Below are 27,729 nucleotides of genomic sequence, written 5' to 3' on the forward strand. Positions count from 1 at the left end.
TGCACCACATGCATGGACGCTTAGGTTTCAAGTCAATGCAGGATGCCGAGCACGCCTGTCCTATCAATTTGTAGGCAAAGGCTAGAGAGCCCATAAATAAACTGTCAACAATTAACATGTAACTCTGTGTAGTCATGTTAACATGACCATAATAAGTGCGTCACATCGAGCTCCAGCTCTCGAAGTAACCATGGCATTCTTTATTACATAGCACAGCGCCCTTTATCTTCATATATATCACTCTAGGGAAGATGTACTTTTTTACTGTTTAGTATTCTATGGCTAGTACTGCCGGCGGGAAAAATGGTGTGCAGTGAAAGATGAATTAGTTTTTATCCATAGTTTTTAGTATCTCTAGATTAAAAACTGTAGGTTTTATTTTAGTGTTCGTCAGTAATGCTATTTTTATGTTAAAGAGTTTGTTAAATAGTTTTGTGGTCAATTCAGCGTATGTAAATGTGATTGGATTAGTTGTTATGTCTGTTTCAAGCATCGTGGGGTGTAAGGAAAAACCTGATCCCAGTTCAAGGCGGTATCAAACTCGCTCTTCTAAAGGCGTAGAAAAACCCCAAGGAGAAGAAAATGTTGCTGTAAAAGCAAGCGTAAAACGTGGCAAAAGAGGGCATTTAACCGTGGTGTATGATGCTGAGTCAGCAGACAAAGATAATGTAAATAGAACATCTCAATATTTTGACAAGCAAAGCAACGACTGTAGTGGTTTTGAGGACAAGAAATCGAAGTGGGAACCGCTTCACTGGCAGGAAGTGCTTAGGAATATACGAGAGATGAGGAAAGCTAAAGATGCACCTGTTGACGATATGGGCTGTGACAAGTGCATGGAAGACGATGCACCTCCCAAAGTAAGCATGCATGTTTCTGGTTTTTGAAAAATTTTGATAACCTAAATATTTACTTACGGTTTATTATCCATTAAAAGTGTTTTCCCATCTAAAATGACCACTACACCGCTTCTTGGATCGCTAGCGATGCCAGCATAGAGAGCATCCACCCATCTACCTGCAGCGCTTTATCTTGTATTTTAAATAATGGTAAATATCTTACGTCGCAGCTTCTCCGCAAAGTTAAAATAAAATTACAAAAATACAATTTACAATACTAGAGACGTTCCTGTATTTACCCCCAAAACAGCGTGGTAAATATTTACAATCGTGGTAGATGCCAAAAAAAATTCTAAAAATCCGAAAATACTTTTATTCTATGCTCTTTCACTTCCTCTTTTCAAATCAACCGGCGGAGATAAGAAATTCCAAATACTTTAGGAGATATCGAATTTTTTAATTTCATGATATGTAGAGTCGCGGTAGATGCCAAAAAAAATGTAAAAAATCCTAAAATACCTTTATCATATGCTCTTCAACTTCCTCTTTTCATTAAAAGCGGCGGAGATAAGAAATTCCAAATACTTTAGGAGATATCGATTTTTTTAATTTTGCAATACAAGACCTGTGGAACCATTCGAGCGGCGCCATTTTTGTTATTTTGCCGTGTGTTCGTCAATACGTGAATCGTGAATGCGTAATTAATAAAATGGTTGATTAGGTCAGGTCAGTTACATTATTAATACTTTCAAACTAAGCCGACATTAAAAATTATTTTGTGAATTAATTTTAATGGCTGTTTAGTTTTAAAATATTTATAATGTAACTGACCTGACCAAACAAACCCGGACAGAGGGTGAACAGTAAACTAAAATGGTTGATTAGGTCAGGTCAGTTACATTATAAATACTTTCAAACTAAGGTGATATTAAAAATAATGTGAATTAATTTTAATTATTCTGTAGTTTTAAATTATTTATAATGTAACAGACCTTACATAACAAACCCGTAACAAAGGATGTACAGTAACAACTCACGTAAAAAAAATTTTTTTGTTACTTATTACTTGCGCAACAATATCAAAATAACAAATAAGACGTTAAAATTAGAAACGTTAAAAACTCACGTAAGTTGGAGGCGGTAATTAAACACCGTTTTAAACAATAATTGAACTAAATAATCACGTATTAGTTCATTTGAATTCTGGCCTATCACGAACAATCACGTGACATCATTATCCAATAAAAAAATAGATAGTCGTACGTAAACAAGAAACAATTGTGCACGCACGCCACAGGAATGCGCTGGTTTTGTGCTGAAATTTAAAAATTCGATATCTCCTAAAGTATTTGGAATTTCTAATCTCCGCCGCTTTTAATGAAAAGAGGAAGTTGAAGAGCATATAATAAAGGTATTTTCAGATGCTTAGCATTTATTTTTGGCATATACCGCGACTCTACATATCATGAAATTAAAAAATTCGATATCTCCTAAAGTATTTGGAATTTCTTACCTCCGCCGGTTGTTTTGAAAAGAGGAAGTGAAAGGGCACAGAATAAAAGTATTTTCAGATTTTTAGCATTTTTTTTGGCATCTACCGCGATTGTAAATATTTACCAACAGCGTTAATAAATACATAATTGTTCATGAGAAATCACACTTTCAACTTGCATTACAATACTTGTTCATGGACGTTGTTGCTGCCATTTATTGTTTACTCATACAGGTTTCACAATTTCTTCTAATGTACTGAACTAAAACAGCTAGCATCATGTACCACAGGATCAAGCCAACAGGATAGTGCCTTCAGGATCTAGGGATAAACTGTGATACATGAAACAGCAGCCATATCAAACACAGAATATATGATGGCTATAATCAAAAAATTCCTTGGAAATACTGGAAAATTCAATGTCAGCTATTTCAGTGCACAGCATGTATTCCTCACAGAAAATGAACGTTAACAGTTCTATTAAAATTTTGGTTCCCCATTAGACTTGTCTGTTACTTGGCTCAAAATAGTACGTACTTTAAATGCAATGTAACATAACAAATATTTTTTAATACAATTACTTATTCTAATAAAACAACAAACATGAAATATAAGCATTAAAAATTCCTTACAATTGCAATACAGTCATTCAAACAAATTTCATTATTACAACATCTGCATGACTAACATCTACAGACATACATTGACTAAAGTTCTCTAAATAAAAAATTTAAAAAAAGGGTAAACAATGAATGGCGGCAGCAGCAGCGTAAAAGCACAGGAATTGTAATGTAAGCTATAAAAACTACATTTTTTCACAAACTTGTCGGAATTATGAAACCATCCCTTCGGAGTAAATTTAGGGACATGTGTAGTGTGGGAAAACCAGGTTTCTAATTTTTTTCTTTCCGTTCTAAAAACCTGTGATATCCTAGTATTCTCAGTTACTTTAGCTACTAAAAAATTCTTTCAAATATTGTGGACGGTTGGTTGGTATAGTATCGCGACATTTAAATACTGTGAAACTGTAGGTTAGGTCAGGATAGCCACATCCTAAATTGGTCATTCCTAAGCAACCATAGAAAATTTTTATGGTTTTTTTTTATGTTCCTTTACTAACCCAACCAACCGTCTACAATGTTTGAAAGTATTTTTAATGTAGCTAACATTACCGTATTGACCATTCACAATATTTTAATAAAGTTTATCAAAACAGACACAAACCGACATGGGTAAACAATTAATAATTAATGGCGGCGGCAGCAGCAATTCACATATACCTATTGAAATGTGAGCTAAAAACTGTGATTTCTCAGAAACTAGTGGGAATTTATTAACGCTGTTTTCAATGTAAATGCAGAAACATCTATTGCTTCAAAATTGAGTATTTTTAATTTTATTTTTACTTTGTGGAAAAGCTGTGACACATGTCTATCTAAACAACTCCTCCAGTAGGTAGACGAATCTGCCCTCCGCTTTCATTCCCCAAACCTCACGTGTGCAGGGGATAACTAACAGAGTTCACTTTTTCATGATTTTATTTAGATTTTTCAGAAGTAATTAAACTTTTTAATCGACTAAAGTATAACACAAGCCAAACATATGGTAATTTTGCCAAGGTTTGGTTTGAAAAGTTAGTACATGGGGAAGTGCTGTAACCGCTTGTTAAGGGAAGTGTGGTTTTTCAGGTGAGGAGGTATCAGTCGCTGATATCCTTGATGCTGTCCAGTCAGACCAAGGACCAGGTGACGTTCGCCGCGATGCAGAGGCTGCGTCAGCACGGCCTGACAGTCCCCGGTGTGTTGGCAACGGATGACGAGACGTTGGGGCGACTCATCTATCCTGTTGGCTTCTGGAAGGTGCGTCTCGACTTGATCCGTTTACTGTGCCCATGGTCGAGCCTTGTTCTCGCAACGCGTGGCTTGGCAAATCCTTGAAGTGACGATAATGAGGCTTGTCACCTGTCGATTCACAAGCGCTCTGTGTCCTAGCATTTACCGACATTTCACGCTAAAGACTGAGCCACCTCGATTAGCGATGACTCTTTGCACTTCCATGACAATAGTTATATGACAAACTTAGGACCAGGCTCGTCAAGCCACATGCCATGGGAACAAGGCAGATTGAGTTGAAAGTAGGCAGAAAAATCCTGATTTAAAATATTACTCTAAATACACAATGAAACCAGGACTTAGTGAAAAATCTTTACTGAAAGTTACCCTAACACTCATGATTATATTGATAGTTAAAAGGAAAGTAACGGCATTGATGGCAAATGTCTTAAGGATGGTTGGGAACAGTTGACAAAATTATTGGTAAATTTGTAGTTTAGATGATTCGCAAAAAAAAAAATTTCCTGCAGTTTTGCTGACCTTTGTGATGGTTATTTGTAGATAGGAGAGCTAGCTTCTTATATGTATTTAAATTATTTGCAAAATATTTTTTAAGTGGTGTATTCACATCAGTGAATCATTAACGCCATTTTAACTATTTTTTGTGTTTCTATTTTGGTACTAGTTGAGTACAGTATCGTTACGACCTATGTGGAGAGAACTAGGTTCGTAAGGGATAGCCCAAATAAGTTTTATTACAGTTTTATTAATTACTAATATTTACATTACTAATAAATAAAAATACTTAAAAATGTCCAATCACCAATCACTGGCACTTAAAAATTTTTATTTGCAAGTCACTCAATGGCTGTCAAGTTCCACAGTCCGCAATCCTCACTGGAGCTGGGCTCAACAGTGGTTCGCCCCTTACCTCGCGCCTGTCCTCACACACAGCCTCGCGCCACTCAGTAGCACTCTCTAGATCCCGTCTCTCCGCGTCGCGCCACTCTCGAGGAGGGTCTCTCACCCTCTTTGCCAATGTCACACTTCACTTCACTCGCGGAACTCTCCGAACTCTCGGAACTCCCGCAAATGCTGGCATCGCTGCTTATATGCGTGTGGCGCCCTTTTTGAACCGACGAGAGCGGCTGTGACAAGTCGCGTCATCCCGGGCCGACCCGATGCCCGAAAAGTTCAGAAAGGTGGCACCCATTCACACCACTCCACGTGGCGGCCTGCGGAATTCCCAAGGCCATTCAGAGGTAGATAACAGCGCCGATTACAGCAGGACTGACAATAAAACCATAAAATCTTGTCTCTACTTTTGAGGAACACAATACAACAAATCTTAAATGACTTAACAAAAATTTACCAGGTTTACATAGCATTTAAATACAAACACCAATTTGATACTAATTTGACTAAAAACGTTTTGGAGATAAACATAATTTTATTTAAATGACTCAATAAATTGAACATGTTTACTTAGGCCGTGTCCAAATTCAAGTATGCAGTTATGTTCTTGTGACCTTGCACACTTCACTTGCTCTTGATGACTCTTCACGTGGTACTAGCCAGGTGAAAACGATGTTTGTATTTTATTTTTAAGCACATATATTTTTGAGAAAAAAGTTCAACTGATATTAGTCATTTCGAACACTTCATTGCTGTCACACAAATTTACTGCAGTTTACTTTATTATTGTTCCTTTGTTTTGTAGTTACGTTCGGTAAGCTATGTGTGTGCATGTATGTATTTGTTGACACTACTTTATAAACATGTTCAAACTTAACTTTCTTATTAATTTATTAATACAAGTAAAATAAAAATGACTATGAATTTTCGAGTTTTTAGATTACTTAAATGTTATATCAAATATAACTTGCAAAACATTTTTCAAATGATGATGTGTTTTCAACTGTAAGTACACGAGAAGTCAACAGATTTGTTTATTTGCGTACTTGCATAGCCTAATTCTCTTCCAGTTCGACAGCCCTAGTGATGTTACTTCCGGGGACTCTGACTTACAATCTTCCATCCATCTAGAAGAAGTGTTCTTAAATTTATTTAATTTTCATTTTGTTTTAAATTGGTTTTATAATATACAGAGACTATTATGCAGTTTCCCTGCAGAAACACTTGCTCAAACAGATTTTTTTTTTCTGTGCATGTGTATTTTGTGGTTCGTTCTGGTTTGATAATGAGAAGGCAATCAGAATTGATAGTAAATTCTGCCGAAACCATATTTTATATATATATATAAAACTTTTTTAGGGATACAATAACTGCCTTAATTTTGTGTAAATAATTTGCAAACTAATACTTAAAATAAATCTCAGGTGAGTTCCTTAATGACAAAAGTCCAACCAAAAGATTCAAATGGGTAAGGGTTTTTTTTTTTTTTTTTTTAAATAAACAATCGCTAAACCCCTGTATCCATTTAAAATTATTATGTCTCATTAAAGTAAATCCAAAATTTATGTCAAAATACATTTTTGATACAACTTAACATAAATGCAAGGGATAAATAAACTAGGTTAGACGTCAAAAAAAAATTAATAACTCCTTTAAGTAGGCACGTCATTAAATTAGTTTAAATTGTTTGTAAACATAAAGATGTTATCTAAAACTTTTGTCTGAACCTAAAGTAAATTTTGATATGTCGAACCATTCTTGCAAGGGATAAAAATTTGAGATTGAACGATATCGTTACGAACGCGAGAGACCAGACCGCGATACCAGGTTCGGAACTGGCTGGCAGCCCTGCACGGCCACTTGCAGCCCGTTGATGTAGGCATGCCACGCGCGTCTGGCCTGGTTACAAGGATCGTCGCTACTCCCTCCCCCAACGCTCCCCGCACATTGTCACTATCGCTGAGCGGCCTTGGGAATATTCCACGGGCTGTGACGTGAGGAACGACGCTATCCTTAACGCTTCGGGCATCGGGTCGCCGCGGAATGACGCGACTCGACCCCTAGCTGCACTCCTCAGTTCTAGAAGGGCGCCACAGACTACTTAAGCAGGGACGCCGGCCTCCGTGGGAGTTTTCTTGGGCGACAGAGTTCCGAGAGGATTCCAAGAGAAGGGAAATGCGACATCTGGGAAGAGGATGAGAGATATTACCCCCCCCCCCCCCCCCCCACCCCCCACCCCCCACCCCCCACCCCCACCACCACCACCACGAATGTGAGTTACGCGGAGCGACGGGATCGAAAGTGCGACTTAGTGGCGCGTAACTGTGTGTGGACAGGCGCGAGGTAAGGAGCGAACCACTGTTTAGCCTAGCTCCAGTGAGGAGTGCGAACTGTGGAACTTGACACACATTGAGTGACTTGAGAATAAAAAAATTTTATGTGATAGTGACTTGTGATCGAACATTATTTTTAAGTACAATTGTTTATTATTAATGTATATATTAGTAATCAATAAAAATTAATTGGGCTATCCCTTACAAACCCAGTTCTCCCCACATTATAAATCGTAACAGTATCTTTGTACAGTATCAAATCCATTCTTATTTTCTACTTTACAATTATTATCTACAACTTTCATCTGAAATTATTCTTTATACGACCAACCATTGATGTAGGAATGGAAAAAAATTGTAAATAAAGAACAGAAAGTTTCTTAACTCCCTTTTAGATATATTACCCTATAACCAAATATTTGACATTTATTGTAAATCTTCTAAATATTAACTAAAACCTTTTCTCTGAAACAATTTTTAATAAACCATTTCTGCAAGAGGTTGAAAAAAAAATGTTTGAAGGACAAAAAAATCATAACCTCTGTACTGCATGGTTATACTATCGAATCCGATCTTATTAATTATAAGCCTTATAAGTATTATCTAAAAGTATTATGGTAAATAAATTTTTATAGGACCAACCATTACTTCAAGGGGTTGTGAAATAACAAGGGTTGAAGGTATATTATCAAATCAATTACAATTTATTGTAATAATCTAAACGTTTTCTAAAACATTTTTTGCTCAGACAATTTTTGATGAAGCAAATTGATACTCCAAGGGGTTAAAAAACTAGGGTTAGAAATGAAAAAATTTCAAAACTTCCTTTTATTTACACATCCAATTCATTCAAACATTTTGTAAACCTTCTAAACCATAAAATTTTTCTCTACTGATAAAGGTTTTGCAAATATTTGAAATGTAACAAACTTGCTCTCTTGTCTCAAAATAACCACCACAAAGGTCAGTAGAACAGCCCCCTCCCCCAACCACACTTTAAATAGGAAGGCTATGGTGATGTATTTTATATGGCCTAGGATTTAAATAAAACATTAGACATTTTGGAGGTAAGTGCCAAAATTAAGCTAAAGATATGAATGTCACCCCACAACAATCCATATTCATAGGATTTTGTCAAGTTTGTTAACTTTTCCTCCAGACAAAAGTGAAGTACATCAAAAGAACGTCGCAGATTCTGAAAGAAGAGTATGATGAGGACATTCCTGGCTCAGTGGAAGAGCTCTGCAAGCTGCCTGGAGTCGGCCCCAAGATGGCTCACCTGTGCATGAACGTAGCGTGGGGCTTGCTCACCGGCATAGGTATGTGGCACATTATCAGTCTGGCAACGTTTGTTCAGCAAGTGTTTACTAGGAATTTCTGTGAGATACCGTATTTACCTCAATATAATGTGATGGTCTTTATCAAAACTGCTGAATCTGAAAGTGAGGGTCACAGTATAATCGGCATCGCAAACCTACATCTTTGTGACAGGAAAAATATTATGGGACGGCGCGGCAAGACAACTGGGTCAAGGTCGTGGCCGGCGCCAGCAATGTGGCCAAAACGTGAAGTAACAGTGCTACTAGTCAGCGCTTTGGTCAGTGATTGTCGTTTGTTTGGTCGCTTGTGCTTTGTTTTGCATTGTAGGAATGTGAATTTTTTTTATAAAATGCATACTGTAGAGAGGCATGGGAGTTCACAATTTAAAAAGTCAAAAGAACTGAGATGAGGTTACAATGCTAACTTTAAGATTATAGGGGCAAATCATGCAATTCAAACCAACAACTGCCAAGCTGCTTGTAAATATGACATTATTAAGCAGGGTGAATTTGTGTGGTCTCAACAATGCAAATGGTTCGAGGAAAGCATTCAGAGGGCCTAAAAAGGGACAGTTCTCTGATTTTGAAACTCACATGGTAAATTTCATCAAAGAGAAACAGGGGATTGAATTCCAATTCCATGAGACATAATAAACATAAAAGCCCAAGATATTTCTCGTGAATTGAACATTCCGTGGACTAGCTTCAAGACAAATGCTGGTTAGTGCATAAGAATGATGCGCCGTTGCTGTTTTTGTTTGCGGCGTAGAACACAGTTAGCGCAAAAACTGCCAAAATATTTCGAAGAGAAAATGTTATTGGTTTGAGTAAATAATTTTTTGTACAGCTATATTGGAAACGCTGACGAAACGGCAGTGTATTTCGACATGCCCAGCAATAGTACCGTTCAAACAAAAGACATTATGACTGTCACCTTGCATACGACTGGAAATGAGAGGCTGCGAGTCACTGTGATGTTATCTGTTTGGTAGACAGTAGGAAACTGCTACCATTCATCATCTTAAAAAGGAAAACTCTTCCCAAAGAAGCGTTTCCGCCAAACATAATAATTCGTTGTCAAGAAAAAGGCTGGATGACAAGTGTTTTAAAACAAGAATGGTTATGACTGGTGCTCTTCTGAAGGAAAGGGGCAAGTTGGTCCTTGATGAGTTTCAAGGACATCTGGCACCTGAGGTTAAAATGAGATAAATAATTTTAACACAGACTTGATTGTTATACCAGCTGGAAGAACAAACCAGCTACAAGTTCTCGATGTTATCATAAACAAGCCATTTAAGTACCACCTTCAGCAACAGTATAGTGATTGACTGCTTACAGGTGACTATTCTCTGACAACAACTGTGAAAATTAAGAAACCATCAGTTCTTCAGCTAGCAACATGGATTTATACAGACTGGCGAAGGATAACTTCAGAATCCATCGTCCACGGCTGAAAGAAGCGTTGCATTTCAAATGCCATGAATGGCATTGAAGACAATCTGTGCTGGTAAGATAAAGATAAAGACGGTCAGTAGTAGTAGCAGCAGCAGCAGCAGCAGCATTGCACATTGACAGTGAATGATTATTTTTACCAGCATCATAACAAACTCTTGTAAATATATCTATGTAAAATAAGTAGAGATGTGCGAGAAGTCCTTTTCAAAAACCGAGACGAGATCGAGACACAAATACTAAAATTCTCGAGAACCGAGACGAGATCGAGAATACAGTTTTTTTTTTTCTTATTTCAAAATTGCAATTTGGTGTCAGTGAAGTTTTCCTCAACGAGATTTTAGATGCAATAAATTGGGCCCACCCTACTCTTTCCTCTTGAGTTCTTTGTAATTCTTGATGTGCAAATATCAACAGTTTTACATGCATAAGCTATTTAATGAAAGAAATGAAAGGACTACATATATGCTATAAAATATACATTTACAAAAATGAATCCACAAAAATAAATAGTCCTGCACTGTAGTCACATGATCATTTCAATAGCCTATTATTGAAAACAGTCAACTTTATTTGGTAGGTCACATTTAAAATCTGTTGTTTAAAAAGACAAGCTGCTCTATATTTTCGGCCAACAGATTCTCTCTTCTGGACGTAACAGTGTTACCAGCACTGCTGAAAAGCCTTTCGCTTTCCACCTGCGTGGCTGGTATGGCTAAATATTTTCTTGCGACTCTGGCAAGCGCAGGGAAACGTGACTGGTTCTGCTGCCACCACATAAGAGGGTCACTTGATCGGGGGATAACATTTTCACCAAGATAAATGGTAAGTTCATTTTCAACTCTTGGTGACTTTACTGAGGAACAGCTTGATTTCTTCAGATGTTCAAAAGTATTCCACAGAGAACAGCTGGCTTCAACTGTATCTGATGGATTTTCTTCTGGAACAGATGCTGTTTTTTTATCAACAACCACTTTGAGATCTGAAGTAATACGCTGCACACAAATAAGATTTTCGTGATCTTGCAGCAAAATGTTTTTGAAGCGTGGGTCAAGTACCATTGCAATCATGTCTTCTTTTACTGTTGTGTACAACGGAAACCTAGATTTAATACTTTTCTGAAGAGAAATAGCAAATGCAATTCCAGGGTTACTTTGTTCTTCAACATAGTTAGAAAGTGTTGCCTCAATGCCATACAGCAAAGGTATTTTGGAAGAGATAGTGGGAAATTTAGAATAACACAGCTCTCTTGTGGCTTGTTCTATTGGCTGTAACACACTTACTACATTAGCAGCAAGTTTCCACTCACTCAATGTAAAATTTTCTACTGCCATTGAATCTCCTAGATCTGCAGATAAGGGTACCTGCTGCTCAACAAGGCGGGAGAGCATTGTAAACTCACTGTTCCATCTTGTCGGCACCATTGGTAACAGCTCGTGTACAGGTTTGCTCAACTTTAGCTGCAGAGCATGAAGCCTTTCTCGAGCAATATTGCTGTGGCGATAATGTCCCACGATTGCCCGGCCTTTTGCTAGAAGGTCTGCAACATTGTGTTCACTTTTAGCATCTTGAACTGCCAACTGTAGTGTGTGGGCAAAACACCGTGTGTGAATCCATGATGTTTTGTTTATGGCAGCTGTGAAATTCTTAGCATTATCTGTAACTACGTACAATGGAATTGAATTGGTGGGAAAATTCCATTCCTCTATAGCTGCTGTCAACTTCTCTTGGATTGCCAGAGCAGTGTGCGAACCTGAAAAGTGGTAATTTCCAAGGACATGATATTTCAACTCAAAGTCTTTTGTCAAATAGTGACTTGTGAGAGAAATAAAACTGTCCTGCCTTGCGGATGACCACATGTCAGTAGTAAATGAAACAGACTGAAGTCCATCATCAACATCTGTCTTTATTTCTTCTGCAAGTTTGGCTTTTTCTTCACGGTAAATTTTTGGTACAATAGACCTGGAAAATGTAGTGCGAGATGGTACTTCATAACCTGGTTCTAGTTCATTGAGCAGTCCTTTAAATCCGCGATCCTCTACAATGCTGTATGGCTGAAAATCACATGCCATCATTACACCAATTTTCCTGTCAATTATGGTTTTTCTAGCTTCGCTAACTTTTTGTTTCTTTGTGACACAGTCTTGAATTGATAACTGTCTATAAGAATTTTCTTTTTGTTTTGTAGCTTTTTCCTTTGATAAATCCAAATAATTCTTTTCGGCGGCTGGATGAAGTTTCAAGTGTCGTAAGAGACCACTTGTTGAACCAGTAGGCGTCTGAATACGTTTTTTGCACACTTTGCACTCACCCTCACCCTTTCGTTTTTCATAAAATTTCCAAATGTGCGACAATTTACGGTCTTGAACATTTCCAGAACTATCAGCCATTCTAATAATTACATATATTAGCGCTGAAAATAATAATAAAAAAACTGGCACGATCTTTTATTTCCCGGTAATTTAAACTAAACTTAACCCCAAAAAGAAAATAAACAAAGTATTGAGCTCTTTCCATAGATTACGGGACACACAAACAGTGAGTGTTCACTTCTTGCCGTATCCGTGCCGTTGTTGCTAGCGATCCAAGCGACGTTCTTTCAAAATATGATATATTTTTAAAGTGCGACATGTATTGGTGTTCGTTTGTATTGTGAAACGTCACTGTTTCGAAAAAAATTTACGTGAACGTGGAAAATAAACATTAGAACATACACTGTTTTATGTCGGCATGTGGTGACTAATTCAAGTTTTTATTTTAAGTACCTAGTAGCTCTTTTTTTACGTGTAAGTAAAAACTTCGTTTTATTTAAATGCATAAGTAGACAATCAGAGCTAAGCAATACAAATTCTCGAAATTCTCGGAAATTCTAAAATGTTCTCGAGACGAAATCGAGAATATTTTGATCTCGATAATTTCTCGATATTAACGAGACTCGCACGTCTCTAAAAATAAGTGTTAAATTAAATACCATTGTTTAGTGGTGTGACAAACTCATATATATATATATATATTGGCATTGATAAGTTAAACTATAAATATTATTACATATTTAGTTTTTAAAAAAATTAAGTGCTTTGTCTTTTAGCTAGGATTTCCTCGCCTTAATTTTGTATTTTAACTGTGATCTCCTCCGAACATTCTTTTTCCTTGACTCTCAATCAGAATGTTTGGGGTCGCATTGTATTCTCAGGTAAATACGGTAACTAAGTGTTTTAATAAGTCTTCATTGCCTTTGGTTGCTGAAGCACCACGCTCATGATTGTCATCACAATATGTTTCTAGGAGGACATGAGGAAGCATGGACTAAGATATACAGTGAAAGGTCCTAAATCCTGCATTTACAGTTGGGTTTCCACTGGACAGCCTCGAGCAGGTATCGTAGAGAGTGAACAACCAACTGTGGTGTGCCGGGGCAACGTTGCAGGTGTGGACACGCACGTCCACAGGATCTCGAACCGGCTGGGCTGGTTGCCGAAGCCCACCAAGGCCCCGGAGGCGACCCGCAAGGCCCTCGAGTCGTGGCTGCCCCGTCAGCTGTGGGACGAAGTGAACCACCTACTGGTGGGGTTCGGGCAGCAGGTATGCCGCCCCGTGGGGCCCGCCTGCACCTCCTGCCTCAACCGAGACATCTGCCCCTTCGGTCGCTCCCAGGCCGGGCATGCTCGAAGGAAGAAGCGGTAGGCATCACCAACAGAGTGAAGGGACCTGGATTTTGTATTGTTTGTGTTGATATAAGCGAGAGTAAATGTGCCAGAATCATTTGAGAAAATGCTTCAAAGTGCTTTCCGCATAAAATGTACAATTTCTAAAAGACTTAAGTATAAACAAGCAGAAATAATAAACCAGGGTGTCTGAATGACTCTGATGTCCCGTCAGCTGTTCCATTTCGTCCAGCAACCTTCAAACCGCGGCCCTTCAGTTTTTAAAAACCTTTTCGGACTAGCAATCAACCACGACGTTGCTCAGATCAGACAGCCAGAAGTTTCTTGCGACTCCTTAACGTGGTTATTGTTACGAACTTTATTTAAATTATGTTAAATATCCATTTAATTGTCTAATAAGGGGCTGGCCCATTCTTTTAACAATGTGATTATAAATCCATGTTATATATATATTTTTGTTAATTAATTTATAAAATATCCAATGTGAAAATAACCAGAAGTAAAATAAAAACAGAAGTACTAATAGCTAGACGAAATCATTATTTTGCCTTCTGAAACCAAAAGATCCACTTGTTCCCCCCTCCCCAGTCATCAGGAGAGTGAATTGTAACAAAGTTGTAGCATAACTTGGGTTTACTCTGTTATGACTGAGGAGTGTAACAGTTTATATGGATGCAAGCAGTGCCTTAACATCTAACTTGCACAATATGTTTCAGACCATTTGTGGTAACTATGGTACTGCATCTGAGTTTATTATACCGCAACATGTAACTTGTACATGTGTATCAGGCCACTTATGGGACTTTTTATTTGTTTTCATTTTACGTGTGTAATGCACCATTTTCAGCGAGGTTGACATTACATAATAGACATATATTTAGTGTGTTACTTTTTGATAATGCACGGTACAAATTAATTATGTTCATGTGTATACCTATCCCTCACTTAGTACGTCTTCAGATTGTGCGGATTCATTTAGCACAATGTTTTACTGCCCCAGTCTTGGAATAGCACGTCTGTAAATTTCAGTTAGCATGAAATATCGGCAGGCAAAAAAAAAAGGTCAAGCACGGCGCCACGAAGTCTGTTTCAACTTATGTAAACAAAAGATGTGCTGTGGGATACAGTTAGCCAAACAAGGGGGGAAGAGATGCACGTGCAGGTCTGTCTACGCTATTGGCTGTTGTACAAACATCAGCTATGGCAAGTTAAGTTGCTGCTATGGAGTGTAAAGGACCAAATGTTTTTACGTCCGCGCATATGCTGCCGTGCCGTACCATTGTTGCCTGACCACAAACAGGGTCGTGAACTCAGTCTAGCCAGTGGCAAGGAATTCACTCAAACAAAAGCAACGTTTGCCCATTCAACTGTACGTGCTTAATCACTCATAATTAGAGTCAAGATTTTGTGGTGTTATTTTAAGACAAATGTCGGTGTAAAGAAATAAAGATTTCTGTGTTATATGGTTTCATTTTTTTGCTCAAAATACCCACGGCAAAATTTTCTTGCTTTTCTGTACGACATGCAAATTTATTAAAACAAATATTAATAAACACTAAAACCTCATGATCTAATTACAATTAAGTTCATTTGCAAATTCATAAATTCAAACTTTTAAATAACTACTAAAAATTTCACAACTTAATTACAATCACATACACTACAAAATTACACAATTAAGCACTTCCAAAGTTACTATTAAGACGGTTTTATTGAAATGCTATCATAGTTAAATTTTCTGCATTTTCTGGAGTGAGACGTTGTCTTCTGTCACTAACTACCAGTGAGTACCTGGAAAATGAACATTTTGCATCAACATTTGATGTTGGGAACCAGATTACCCTTAAACTGGCTTGAGCAAATTCACTGTAGTCCCCTCTATCTCTGTCTTCATTATCATTTTTCAACTCAGCTAGGAAAGCCATTACATTCTTAAACTCATCAGCAGTCATCTTTCTTGTCCACATACACTACCAGTCTCACTATCATTATACCCCTGTGATCTACAGTGTAATTCAACCTGAGCTAACCTAATCTTATACTAAAACCAACACTAACTTTAGTACAACTACACTCAATCTAAATGCTAATAATTTTTTTTAATTCCCTATTAACCACTGGCGCCAAAATGATATGATTAATTAACGTGGGGGAAAACTACTGGCTTCATATAGTGATAGCCCAATTAAGTTTTTATTACACAGTTTTATTGATAATTTATTATTACTGTAAATATTAGTTATCTTACTCATAACTGCTTAATCACCAGTTTCTCGCAATTAAAAATGTTTACTCCCAAGTCACTCAGTGTCTCAAGTTCCTACACACCACACTCCTCACACAACTCTCGCCGCAGCACTCCTCGTGGAACTCCATCGCCGCTGTCACGATTTCCTTCGCTTGGGATTGGCTTGGAACTCCCAAGGTGGCCGGCATCACTGCTTAAATAGAGTGCGGGACTCTTTCCAGAACCGATTAGCGCAGTTGGGATCAGTCGCGTCATCTCGCTCCGACCCGACGCCCGAAGCGTCGAGAAAAGCGGCAGCCCACGGACTTCCCCAGGCTGGCCAGCGACATAACGACGCCGAGGCAGGACGCCGCGTGGGGAGCGGAGAGGGAAGGGGGGTATCAACGAACCTTGTAATCCGACCAGGCACGCGTGGCAGCCACGTGATAAGCGCAGGGCTGCCGGCCAGCTTCGAACCTGGCATCATGGTCAGCATCTACTTAATTTGAATCTCATCCTTGTGATAGTTTATGTAGGTAGCTGTACAGCAAAATCAAATAAAAATTGTATTTTTTTTATAAATGCTCTGTGGTACAAACTTTGTTCAAAAACAGACACATTCTTTAAATGCTGCTTAATTTTATCATATAACCATCATTTCAGTGTTATTTTATATTAATTGCAATTCACCAGCCAGGATTAAGTAATTGGTGTAAATACTAGTCTTGCAGCTGTTTGTATTTTGAAAATAAAATATTAATGGAAGAAAATACATTTTATCTGATAAGAAATAATAAAACCATAATTAAAAAATAAATTTAAGATTTTTATTGTCTGGCATTGTACATTTATATTAAAATGATACAACAATCAATGATAAATAGGTACCAAGGTCCCTAGCAGTTAACCTAATTTAAGTACTTTAAATGTTACAGTATTTTAATTCACCACTAGAAATATGATTAACAGTAAAACCTCAAACTTCATTGGAACAGAAATTTATCCATTTTGTAATAACTAGGTTTCTAATAACTATACTTCCCCACATCACACACATAATTTGTACATTGTCAAAACAAAAGAATATTGTGTACTGCATTACAGCATTCGCTTAAGTAAAAACATGGTTCAACTACATAAAAGTTAACACAGTATTATTTTACAATTTTGGATGGTATTTTGCTACAACTTATTACATATCTAATAAACACTTTGCAGAAAGCCACACAAATGGTCAAAAGCTTTATTTCAGTGTCAGTATTGCAGGAAAATGTAAATTGAGTGGAAAACTCCTAAAATTATCTAATACATAAGTACCTCATATACTTTTACATTAAAGAAAAATTAAATGTATAATAGCCCACTAATATATAATCAATACTCGAGCCATGCCCAAAATACATGACATAAAAAGACCACAAACAGTTTTAATTTATTTTTCATTAAATTAATTATTCTTACTTGTATTATATGGTTAAATAAATAAGCACATACAAAATAATGGAAGTGTTTAAAAAAATATTTTTATATAATAAGATATTATATTAATGAGCATTTACACATCAAACAAATGCTCTACTTTTGCATTTAATCTCAATTTTAATAGACACTATAACTACCTAGTACATAAATAATATGATACAAAAATATTTTGTGTCAACTTAAAATAAAACAACGAAAAGCATGACCTAAGTGTGACACAGAACTAACTAGCATACCTATAATATTGTCATGGTATACACTAACCACGAAAGTGTGTGGGCTGTCAAATTAGTTCACTCGGCAAGAGACAAGAGCCCACGCTATCAATAGCAATACTCAACTATGTGCACGCACTCTATAAAGGCATCAACCTAACCAAACATTGTGTCAACCAGCACTCCACTACAGCAACAGAACAGATATTTGAAAACATGTCTGAAAGAGAATTTTCACATTGGACAGCTTTGTATTCCTGTTATTAAATAAGTAAACAGTAATTTCCTAACTAATAATGGGTTTCAACTTTAAAAAAAAGTTTTATACAAGAAACTGAGTTTTTTGGCAACTTCAACATTAGGACATTGTACCTCTTACATTGTAAATCTTATGGAGGAAATGGCGGGATGGAAACATTTGTTAATATCTGATGGGAAATTGTATTGTATGAAAGTCTTAAATGAGTTTACGTAAATAAAAACCACTTTTTACATAGTAAACGAGACATGAATAGCAGAAAGAAAGCAATTTCCGCAATGTAAATTGAGGGGGAAAGTATTTAATTGCATTTAATGACACATAAATGGGACCTAAAGAAATTGTCATTAATCTCGGGAAATGTAAATACTGAGAACGCAAATACGGGGTTTCACTTTACCCCTTTGTATTATCAGATATTAAATATACGTAAAACTAGTTTTGGGCTGTAATGGAACTTTGAATTACATATTATCCAGTAATATACAAATGAATTAACATAAAATCCTATTCGTGTTGCTGGGATTCAAAAAGGTTTTTAATAACGAGGATTTTGGATTAACAGATATCATACTAACGAGGTTTCACTGTAACCATAATTAAATTCAATAAATTTCCAAATGTTAACTGGACGTACATAACATGAAACTGTAATAATCCAGCAGACATAAAATTCACTGTTCTGTAGTTAAAATACACATTAGTGGCATGAAAATATACAACCAATTGCAAAAATACAAATTGTCTTAATAAGTTATTAAGTACAAAGCATTACCTCTAATAAAAGAAAAGCTTTACACCTTCAATATTTGTCAGTAACTAAAAAGAATTTAACTAATAACAAAATATGTATGTATTACTAATGAAGGTATAGCTTCTACCTAATCAATAAACAACAAAATAAAGAAATTATTCCGAAATATATTTATGATAATTTTTACGACTCTCCGCTTGTTACTAGCACTTTGAAGGCATGTTAAAAACAGTGTGTACCTTTCACACAATAACTCTTCACCTTTGTGAAATTAGGCTTCTTTGTGACCAAGAAAACATTGTTTTTTACTAGAAAACAACCATAATTTGTACGTTACACCATGCATAAACACACTACTGCACTGAAATAATGAAAGTAGTTAGAACCAATTAAATGAGTGAAGGTTTTTCATTTGAATTTTTATTCTACAAAAAGTGTGTGTGTATAAATAAAAATATTACACTGCACATATAAATTTCTACTTGTCATGTGAAAAAAATATAAAACTAATGAGTACGAAGCCTGCACTATATGGGGTGTTCGCCGAAGTGGTTCACCTTGAACTCGGGGCAGAGGCAGGTGGCGATGCTGCAACACGAACACGACTGCGCGTGATCGGGCGCGAGCACGACGCACGCGCACAGCAAGCAGCTCAGCAACAGTGCCAGCACCAGGCCGCAGCGCAGAGCGGAGGTACAGAGCCTCCGGTCCGCCCAAAGGCAGGCTCCCAGGCGGTCCGTCGTCCAGCTCACCGTCGAGGCGGCACGGTCCCTGCAAGGTCACAGCCACATCCGGCCCACGTACCGTATTTACTCGCATCATGTCCGCAGTAATTTGGCTACATTTTTGACAAATAAATGGGGTGCGGACATTATGAGGTGAAGTCCGGGAAAAAAAAAAATTTTCTCAAAATTTTACATGTTTTGTGTAGAGTAAAAAAAATTGTTCTCTCATAATTAGTTTACTAGTACCCTGATTTTACGTACACTCACGGTTCCGAGGATTGCATTAGTAAAATCGCTGCTTCGTAAAATTGTCACCCTTCCCTCGGCCCAGTTGAAAAATATTAACGGCAGCACACTACTTCGCAGAGCGCTGGTGACTGGCGACCCTCCGCAGCGGACATGAGAAATGTGACAGGTGTCGAGATAATTGGGTGCCGGCGATTAGTGGAAGACGCCACTCATTTTTTTTTCCTTCTCTCACTCGCGTGTGCGCTCTTACGTTCAGAAGCCGCAGCCAGCCTACACAAAATAAACGCTTCTGCGTGAAAAGTAATTTTTTTAATCTTTCATTGAGATAGATGGCCACTAACGGCACGGGGCAGATGTCTAATGTCTGCATTAGCCGGCGCCGGCGAGCCTCCCTCCCTGTCCCTTGCCAACTGTGTGTATAAAAAAAGTTACCGGCAGACGTCTGTGCATGCGAGTCCCCTCCTGCTCTGCTTGACTGAAGCGGGGGAAGGAGTGCAGAGCGTGGAAAAGGCCTAGCAGGAATTTTTAACAAAAACAAGCAAAGCCTTGTCTTCCTGACATGTAAGAATTTATGTATGTCCATTCTGTTACAGCTGACGTTTTCTTTACGTTGCGTATCATATCTTACATGAAAACAAAATTAAAGCCTCTCAGCAAACACAATGTTAGACGTAGTGTGAGTTGCAGCTGCTTTGTCCGCACGTCTGCGCGTGGGACGTGTACTGGCTTGTGCTATATATAGCCCATCCCCTTGCAACTCGCGTGACGTCGCAGGCAGCTGCGCAGTAGAGTGCGAGTTTCTGAGTCCGGACGGTTTCACCACACTACAAACCCTCTCAGCGACCGCTCCGGAGAAATGAACAACTCAATGTGAAAGCATTGTTGACAGCGTCTGTAAATTTCCATCCCGTTACTGTGCCTTTCAGGGGTGGCCAAGGTTGCTTTGTCTGGTGCGGACTTTATGCGGATTTTAAAAAAATTCCATTTCAAGTATTTAAAAAGAAATGTGCTGACATTATACAACTAAATACGGTATCTTTCAACACAGTCTAAACAAGTGCTATTAAGTATGCCGTCTCTGCACGTACTATGTAGCGTAGATTGTCAGTAATGTGTCCAGAAACTACTGTATTTTCACAATACTCAAAAATATTAATTAATAAACATGTTTGTGTTTCATGGTAATTACTCTTAAATTTGTAGCCTTTTTTTATTTTATTTATTTATTTTTTATTTATTTGTATTTGTGACATGCCCACCGACAGCTAAAACACTTTTATGGTGGGCACGAAGAAAAAAAAAACTAAAATACAAAATACAGAAAACAAAAAAAAAAGCTAATAACAACACAGAAACACAAATACATAAACAAGACAAACAAAGATATATAGAAATAAGAACAATAACAACTAGGTCATTAACAGAAATAAAAAACAAATACAAACATAATTAATACAGGTAAAATCAAAATATTAAATGTTAAGAGATACTGAAGGAAAAATAATATACCTATAACAGACATAAATCAGAATATATATAATTAAACACTGTTGGAATTCAAATATATATTATTATACTTTTAATTACTTCATCATAAGCCACATTTTGAATTTATTGGTTTTTGTATCAAACTTTAAAAAGTCAAAGAAAAAAAATTATTATTAATTCCTGCATGCAAAGAGGAAGAATTGGAGTATTTTTCTTAAGTCATTTTTTTTACTTCAATTTACTACACTGAATGGTCATAAATTTAATGAAAAACTTTATTTTGAACCCTTATTAATAAACAATTTATTGTAATCTGTGTGACTACATTGTTCATCGAACATCCTGCAAATGAACAGTAGTAAAAACAAAATCAAAAAGCTCGTTACAAGTATACTATCTCATCGGAAGTATACACAAGTTATTTTCCTGTTTGCAAACATTTATGTCAAGATCAGGCTAATGAGGATTCTCGCGCTGCATGAAAACTTTACGATGACAAAATACTCACCACATGGCACTGGTCGAACCATCCTTCTCAATAGCAGTCGGATGTCTAGCCTCTTCTTCCCCCTCAGACATGATCTTGAGATCCCTTAGAGGAAACTGGACCATACTCCCACAATCCATCGCTCTGCTAACACGCGAAGGTCTGAATTAAGGACTTTAACACAAAAAGCACTAAATCTTATTGAAATTAAATGTAAGATTTTATATTTAGTTCACCTGATTAATGCACGTACAAATAAACATTTTGGTCAATAATTAAAAATACAGCAATAAATAACTTATGTAATTACTACGGACAAGATTTAATGATTTTATTTTTAGGTCAATTTTACTTTTAAAACACAATATATCTGTGTTATTATTAATCATTGTGTTTTAATAAAAAAAAAATAGTGAATTATTCAACAAATATATAACAAATCTTTAAGGGTTTTAAAAAAAACCTGGTGTTACTTTTTTCAGTTTGGACCAGGTTTTTTAGGTTTAATCCAGGTTTTGTTTATTGCATTAGTTACCTATTTTGGTTCTCACCATGTTCAAATGAAAGCCGTACCCACTTTCCGCCACTCATGTTGAACCAGAACAGTTAAAACATCAAAGAAATCAAGTCCAGAAAATCTGCACATCTGACTGGGACTTAACCACAGAAAGGGTATTTATTTTCCCACAGGAAGAGGATTCTCTATAGAAATGAGTGTTTCCCACAGAATGGGGATTTACAGTACAGCCAGGGATTTCCCACAGAATAGGAATTAAAAGGTTTAATATTTTTAATTTAAGAGGAATTCGAACCGTACCCGAAAATATCGGGTACTCGCACATTTGAAAAATGCTGAAGATTTAATGTGGGTCTCTCTAAAAAAACCACTTTAGAATGTGGCCACATTTTGTTTTTAAACTGTATTTTTAGGAGGGTGAAAAGGGCTAAAACATGTGTTTTCAGAATAGTTTTGAGACATAAAATGCCTGTTAAAGATTCTAGGAAACACCCAATCGGCTTGGAATTACACCTTTATCTTCATTTCTACGTCATCTAATGTTATGGTTACCACTCTAATTTCATTTTTGTCCTATGCATGACAAAAAAATTCTGCGCTAGTTCAGAGTTTTGCGCTTAGAGGGAATACCATGCTAGAAACACCAGTGAGCATAGCACTTATCCTCCCGCCTCACTAACACAGATACACTCTTGAGTACAGATCTACTTAGATACCATTAAAACTCACTCTGCCTCAGCAACATCAGGAGGGTTCCACCTTGCGCAGGGAGGTTCACAAGCAAGTGGTACACATTTCAAAGAGGTTCGCAGTCTTAAGTCATCACCATTACACGTACTGTGCACATCCTGTGAACAAATTGTAAAAGTAATAATAATAACTTAAAACTTGACTAACCAGGGTTCCCACACTCTAACTTTAGTTAATTTCCCTGAGTTTTTCTTGTTTCCCCAGTAGAACATTTCACTTTTACCAAACTGAGCAGGCTCTGTGGCCAGATAACAGATAGACTGAAAATGTTTGCCTACAAAATAATAGATTTTAATGATATATAAACCCTACTTAACCAACACTGCCAGTCTGGGAAAAAAATGTGTATGATCAAACTTACAAACGATACATCATTGCTAAAGACTCTTGGACGTTTGATTGTGATGAATCGAACTAAACCTGTAGTCATCTGAAATTTATTTGTTTGAATAAAATGTATACATTTCCTTGTTTAGAATTTTTCCCATTATTTATGTTAAAGATTATAATTTAGATGTAAATTGTTGTGGACCTTACTAATTTAAATACAGGACATAATAACAATGACTTTCAACATTTTTTGTCAGTTGATGTTGACAATCTTCAGGAATATAACATACTTTGACAACAAATTCCAAGAATTTTCATCATCTTCCTTCCCCCCACTCTCCCCAAATAAATGCTTGTGGCACCCATGTCTATGATTAACACTAGCAGAATTATTGTCTGTAGTCACCAACACTGTGATTATCCACAAAACTTCATTGATAATAATTATAATACATATAATCGTCAGGCCTGAGGTAAGTGATAAGAAAACAATTCTTGTTATTTGTTTGATCCTCTGCTATTAAAATTCCAATACACTTGTCACCTGATTATGACAACTGGCAACAATTAACTCTAAAATGATGAGATTAAAATAGTATCAATGAACAAATTAATTTTAAAATTTGTGTTGTATTGGATTAGCTGGCCAATTCACTTTTTTATTTTAAGGGATGAACACACTAAAAGTATACTACTAATACACAGTCTCACACCAAAAGTAAATTTAAGCCATGCCCTTCCTTTGTCAGATGAAAATCCAGAACTTGACAGCCATTATGGCTGCAAAAGACAAGAGGGTAGGGTGTGTGTCTGTGACTTGTCTATTGGCAGTTTTATAAGCAAAATGAGAGGAAATAAGTGAATATTACCTTGCTTTCAGATTTTGCAGCACAGAAAATAGACAATATCTAAGTAAAGTGTGGCCTACAGAACGTTAACACATAATGTGTTTCAAATGTGCATACAAGGGTGGTGATGAAAAAAAAAAAAAAAACATTTAAATGTGTCGATTCATTACAAAATATTAAAACTAGCACAAAATTTCCTTATTTAAACATCAATAATCACGGCGAACTGGCTTGTTTTGACACTTAAGTGTTCGGTACATTTTGTCAGTGAAAATACAATGTTAACACTGATTGCTGTTTCCCCCACATGCATGTAGCGTATAAAAGTCGAAATGCATACAGTGAGGAGCAAACAAGAAACTATACAGGTTAAAATTACGGCATAATGACCGTACAAAATTGCGAGGTAAGAGTAACAAGTGTTAAACATGTCTTAGAGGCCAGCAGCGAGGCATGCACGATGTGGGCAGCCTGTCGCAGTCCAGCCGAGTTACTCACCGTAACTGCCCTCTCGCCCACCAGCACCTCACTGGAACAGAAAACACAGTGTTCAGAGCTGCCAACTTCCGGCCACCACCAACCAGTAATTACAATCATGCACACAATTAAAAACATGCATAAAAAAAAACTATGGTTAATTAATGGCATGGATTGGGCTTAAAGTCTCGTCAACATTGAGGTAGTTACATTGTTAGAAGAGACAAGATTTTATGGGTTTTTTTTTCCAGGCCAATTTCATTTTTTAAAACTGGCAACTTCTGTGTTATTGTTTTAATTTTTATGACATCTATTTATTAAAAATGTTTCCACATTACTGAACATGTATGACATATGTTCCAGGACACTAATTTCTCCAAAACAGTGGCATTTTGACTGAAATATAATAAACTTATACAAAATAATGATTTGTAATAAGCATGTCTTACTATTCGGAACAAATTAAAATTATCTGGTAAGTATTTCTGTGTTTGAAAAATTTATTAATGTTGTAATGTAAAAATTATAAACCTAATTGCAGTTGAAAGATTTAAAATATTCCAAATTTTTTTTTTATTTTACTTTCATTGTGGTACAAACTTAATGCCAACTAAATAAACTACTTTCATTACATTTAATACCTAAACAATGACAAGCGGCAAACACAGAAAAAATTGTAATACTTCATAACTGAAATAATACAAGACAAAATACAACTCAAAAGATACAGAGTGCCCATGATTAAAGTGGCCTCCAAACCACTTGGGTAAGAAAACCATGCTCCTTGAATTACAAGTCCCACTGGTAAATTACAAAAATATTATGTATTACAATCAAAATTGGACAATCTCCACTGTCGTGACTGCCAACCTAATAAGTTTTCACCACTGCATCATTCAACACCAAGACTAAGGCCCCAGTAATACAATACCTTAAAACCTCACCCCTACCAGTACAAACCAAAATACAACAATATTAATGTACCTAATACTTACAGGCTAGAACAAACCAAATTAAAACACTGATGTACCTAGTACTTAAGAGGTTAGTTTTAAGATGCCACTGTAACTGAGTGCCTTCCATTTAATTTGTTTATAGTCAAGACCTGCCATGATGATAATGCAAGCCCAGCCTGCACCCTATACGCCGCAGAACTGGCAATGAGTGTTTACGGTAGAAGAACGATTTAATACACGATGCCAAAGGAGGCTACCAGCCAGGTACCAGAGAATTTATAATTTTTTTTAATGCAAGTATGTATTACATAAGAATCTATGCTACTGGAAAATTATAATAGTTTTGCAAAAGTAAAGTGTTTATACTTAAAACCTTATGTAATTAGTGAAGTACAAAAAATTCTACCAGTAATGTATTACGATGCTCCACCTCAAATGTAATAAATCAGTCTACCTGCACAAACTACTGATATATATATATATATATATATATATATATATATATATATATATATATATATATATAAACTGTTTCAACTATTATAAAATGGTATTCTTCATCTATTTGAGAAATGTTAACATAGTTAATAATACACAGATGGTAACTTCACTCTTTTCGAGGGCCAGGTATCATTCTTGAAACAAATTTGAAGGCCAGACATTAAATAATATTAAATTTCTTATAACAATTTTTGACATGTGATGAACAAACCAAAAAAATAATTGTCTTAAAATTTGTATTTACAAAACCAACTTTAAACCTAAGAAATGCCATAAAATAAATATGAATTAAAAAAATATAAAAAAAATTCAATATTACTGTGAGAATATCATGGGTTAAGATCAGTGTCTGTTAACTTATTGTAAATATATTCTACATATGTATGTCGTAACAAAGATGGCTAAAATACTACATTTTATATCATAATATTTCTTTGTTGAAAGTAATAGCCATCAATGCCATAACAAATAGTGTTTTAATTTTTGTTAACTCTTTCCCCTCCTTTCCCTTTGCGCATGCGCAGAGCATGCCTCGTAGTTTCTTTCAGCATTATGGTCTCAGGAGACCTTCAAGTAGCCCTGGTAAGCAAGTGTAAGCAAGTAGGTACCTGTAGGTGCAGCACTTTGACCTGCAGTAAGTACGAGCACGGCAAACATATTGTGACATAGCATTTTAAATCCCTTAAAAAACACTTTTATATTTTTTCTCAATTACCATTTGGCACCGCCCTTCAAAATACTGATTCAGCGTAACTTTCTTTCAGTTAACTTTGCTCATAATTTTTGTGAATACTGAAATTTTGCAGTTGTAATGGAGGCATGTGGCTTTCCGATAATGCTTCTTGCTTAGAGATCTTTATTTTCGATATTGCTTGCTTTGTGAAATGCACTTGGCCACTCACTTAGTCTCGGTGTGCAGCACACCCATTGTAGCAAGTCACCTCTGATTTGTTCCGACATGCACCTTAATATTTAGGGTAATTAACGTAAATTTGTGGGTGCATGCTTTTGTCAATTTTGTCCTGGATTTTACGAGTAAAAAAACATGAGAAAAAAACCCGCATCTGTGTGGATTTCTATGCTCCTATTGTATTCTTGCTTCTTGTTTTCGCTTTGTTTTGACCCTAGAGACTGTTCGCGTAGCATTCAGTTTAGGGTTAATTTGTATGAGCAACCTGATTCTGACTTTTTCTACTTGGTTTATGTTTCCTAGTCTCACGTAGCTCGTGAATGAGTAATTTCCCTTGATCAGTTCACAATCATATTTATTCATGCATTGTAACCTATTTTTGATAACATTTTTAAAATGATTCTTTGTTTGTAAAAAAAAAAGTATGAAGTCTTAATTCTATTGTAACTTCATGGCAGTGGCTTCTGTATAAAAACCATTATTGCACATAATTTCTTATATTAATGTCCTTTTGTAACCTCAGCTTAAATGCTATTTGTATCTTGAGGAATATGATTCTAACAATTATCATTTGTTCACATACCTATTTCTTTTATCTTATGTAATGAAATTCAGTATCTTTTGAAGCGGCGATTTACAGCTAACAAAAAGTTTAATGGAGTCATTTCCTGTGCTAGTACCAGAGAAAAGAATAGATATTATATTTT

The 27,729-nt window shown here is 36.3% G+C and overlaps 2 protein-coding genes across 5 annotated transcripts in view; one reads left to right on the forward strand and one right to left on the reverse strand.

The window, feature by feature from the left end:
• Positions 1-287: 287 nt before the first annotated feature.
• Positions 288-25,983, forward strand: LOC134534810 (endonuclease III-like protein 1). 2 transcript variants are annotated; one of them, XM_063373405.1, is made up of 5 exons: positions 288-860; positions 4,020-4,190; positions 8,571-8,730; positions 13,610-13,862; positions 25,754-25,983. In XM_063373405.1, exons 1-5 carry the CDS (start codon positions 408-410, stop codon positions 25,767-25,769), a joined length of 1,053 nt encoding a protein of 350 aa, XP_063229475.1. In that variant the 5' UTR covers positions 288-407; the 3' UTR covers positions 25,770-25,983. The 2 variants fall into 2 exon arrangements, with proteins under 2 accessions (XP_063229475.1, XP_063229476.1); XM_063373406.1 differs by lacking the exon at positions 25,754-25,983 and adding an exon at positions 16,317-16,697 and having other exon boundaries at positions 297-860.
• LOC134534808 (uncharacterized) overlaps positions 16,888-27,729 on the reverse strand; it is a 64,775-nt gene continuing 53,933 nt past the window's right edge. For 2 of the 3 annotated variants that reach the window (XM_063373402.1, XM_063373404.1), the window contains 4 exons: positions 24,677-24,707; positions 22,980-23,098; positions 21,755-21,880; positions 16,888-19,555 (listed from right to left, as the gene is read on the reverse strand). In XM_063373402.1, the coding sequence (XP_063229472.1) occupies positions 19,312-19,555; positions 21,755-21,880; positions 22,980-23,098; positions 24,677-24,707 (520 nt within the window). In that variant the 3' untranslated portion in view covers positions 16,888-19,311. The remainder of the gene's footprint in view (positions 19,556-21,754; positions 21,881-22,979; positions 23,099-24,676; positions 24,708-27,729) is intronic. The other variant, XM_063373403.1, reaches the window with a different exon arrangement.

This window comes from Bacillus rossius, chromosome 8, assembly GCF_032445375.1.
Source record: "Bacillus rossius redtenbacheri isolate Brsri chromosome 8, Brsri_v3, whole genome shotgun sequence".
Taxonomy (NCBI): domain Eukaryota; kingdom Metazoa; phylum Arthropoda; class Insecta; order Phasmatodea; family Bacillidae; genus Bacillus; species Bacillus rossius.

Coding starts and splice junctions, on each gene's coding strand:
- LOC134534810 (XM_063373405.1), top strand. CDS start 408: ATGTTAAAGAGTTTGTTAAATAGTTTTGTGGTCAATTCAGCGTATGTA. Junction 861..4,019: donor AAGACGATGCACCTCCCAAA/GTAAGCATGCAT, acceptor GTGGTTTTTCAG/GTGAGGAGGTATCAGTCGCT. Junction 8,731..13,609: donor GGGCTTGCTCACCGGCATAG/GTATGTGGCACA, acceptor GCAACGTTGCAG/GTGTGGACACGCACGTCCAC.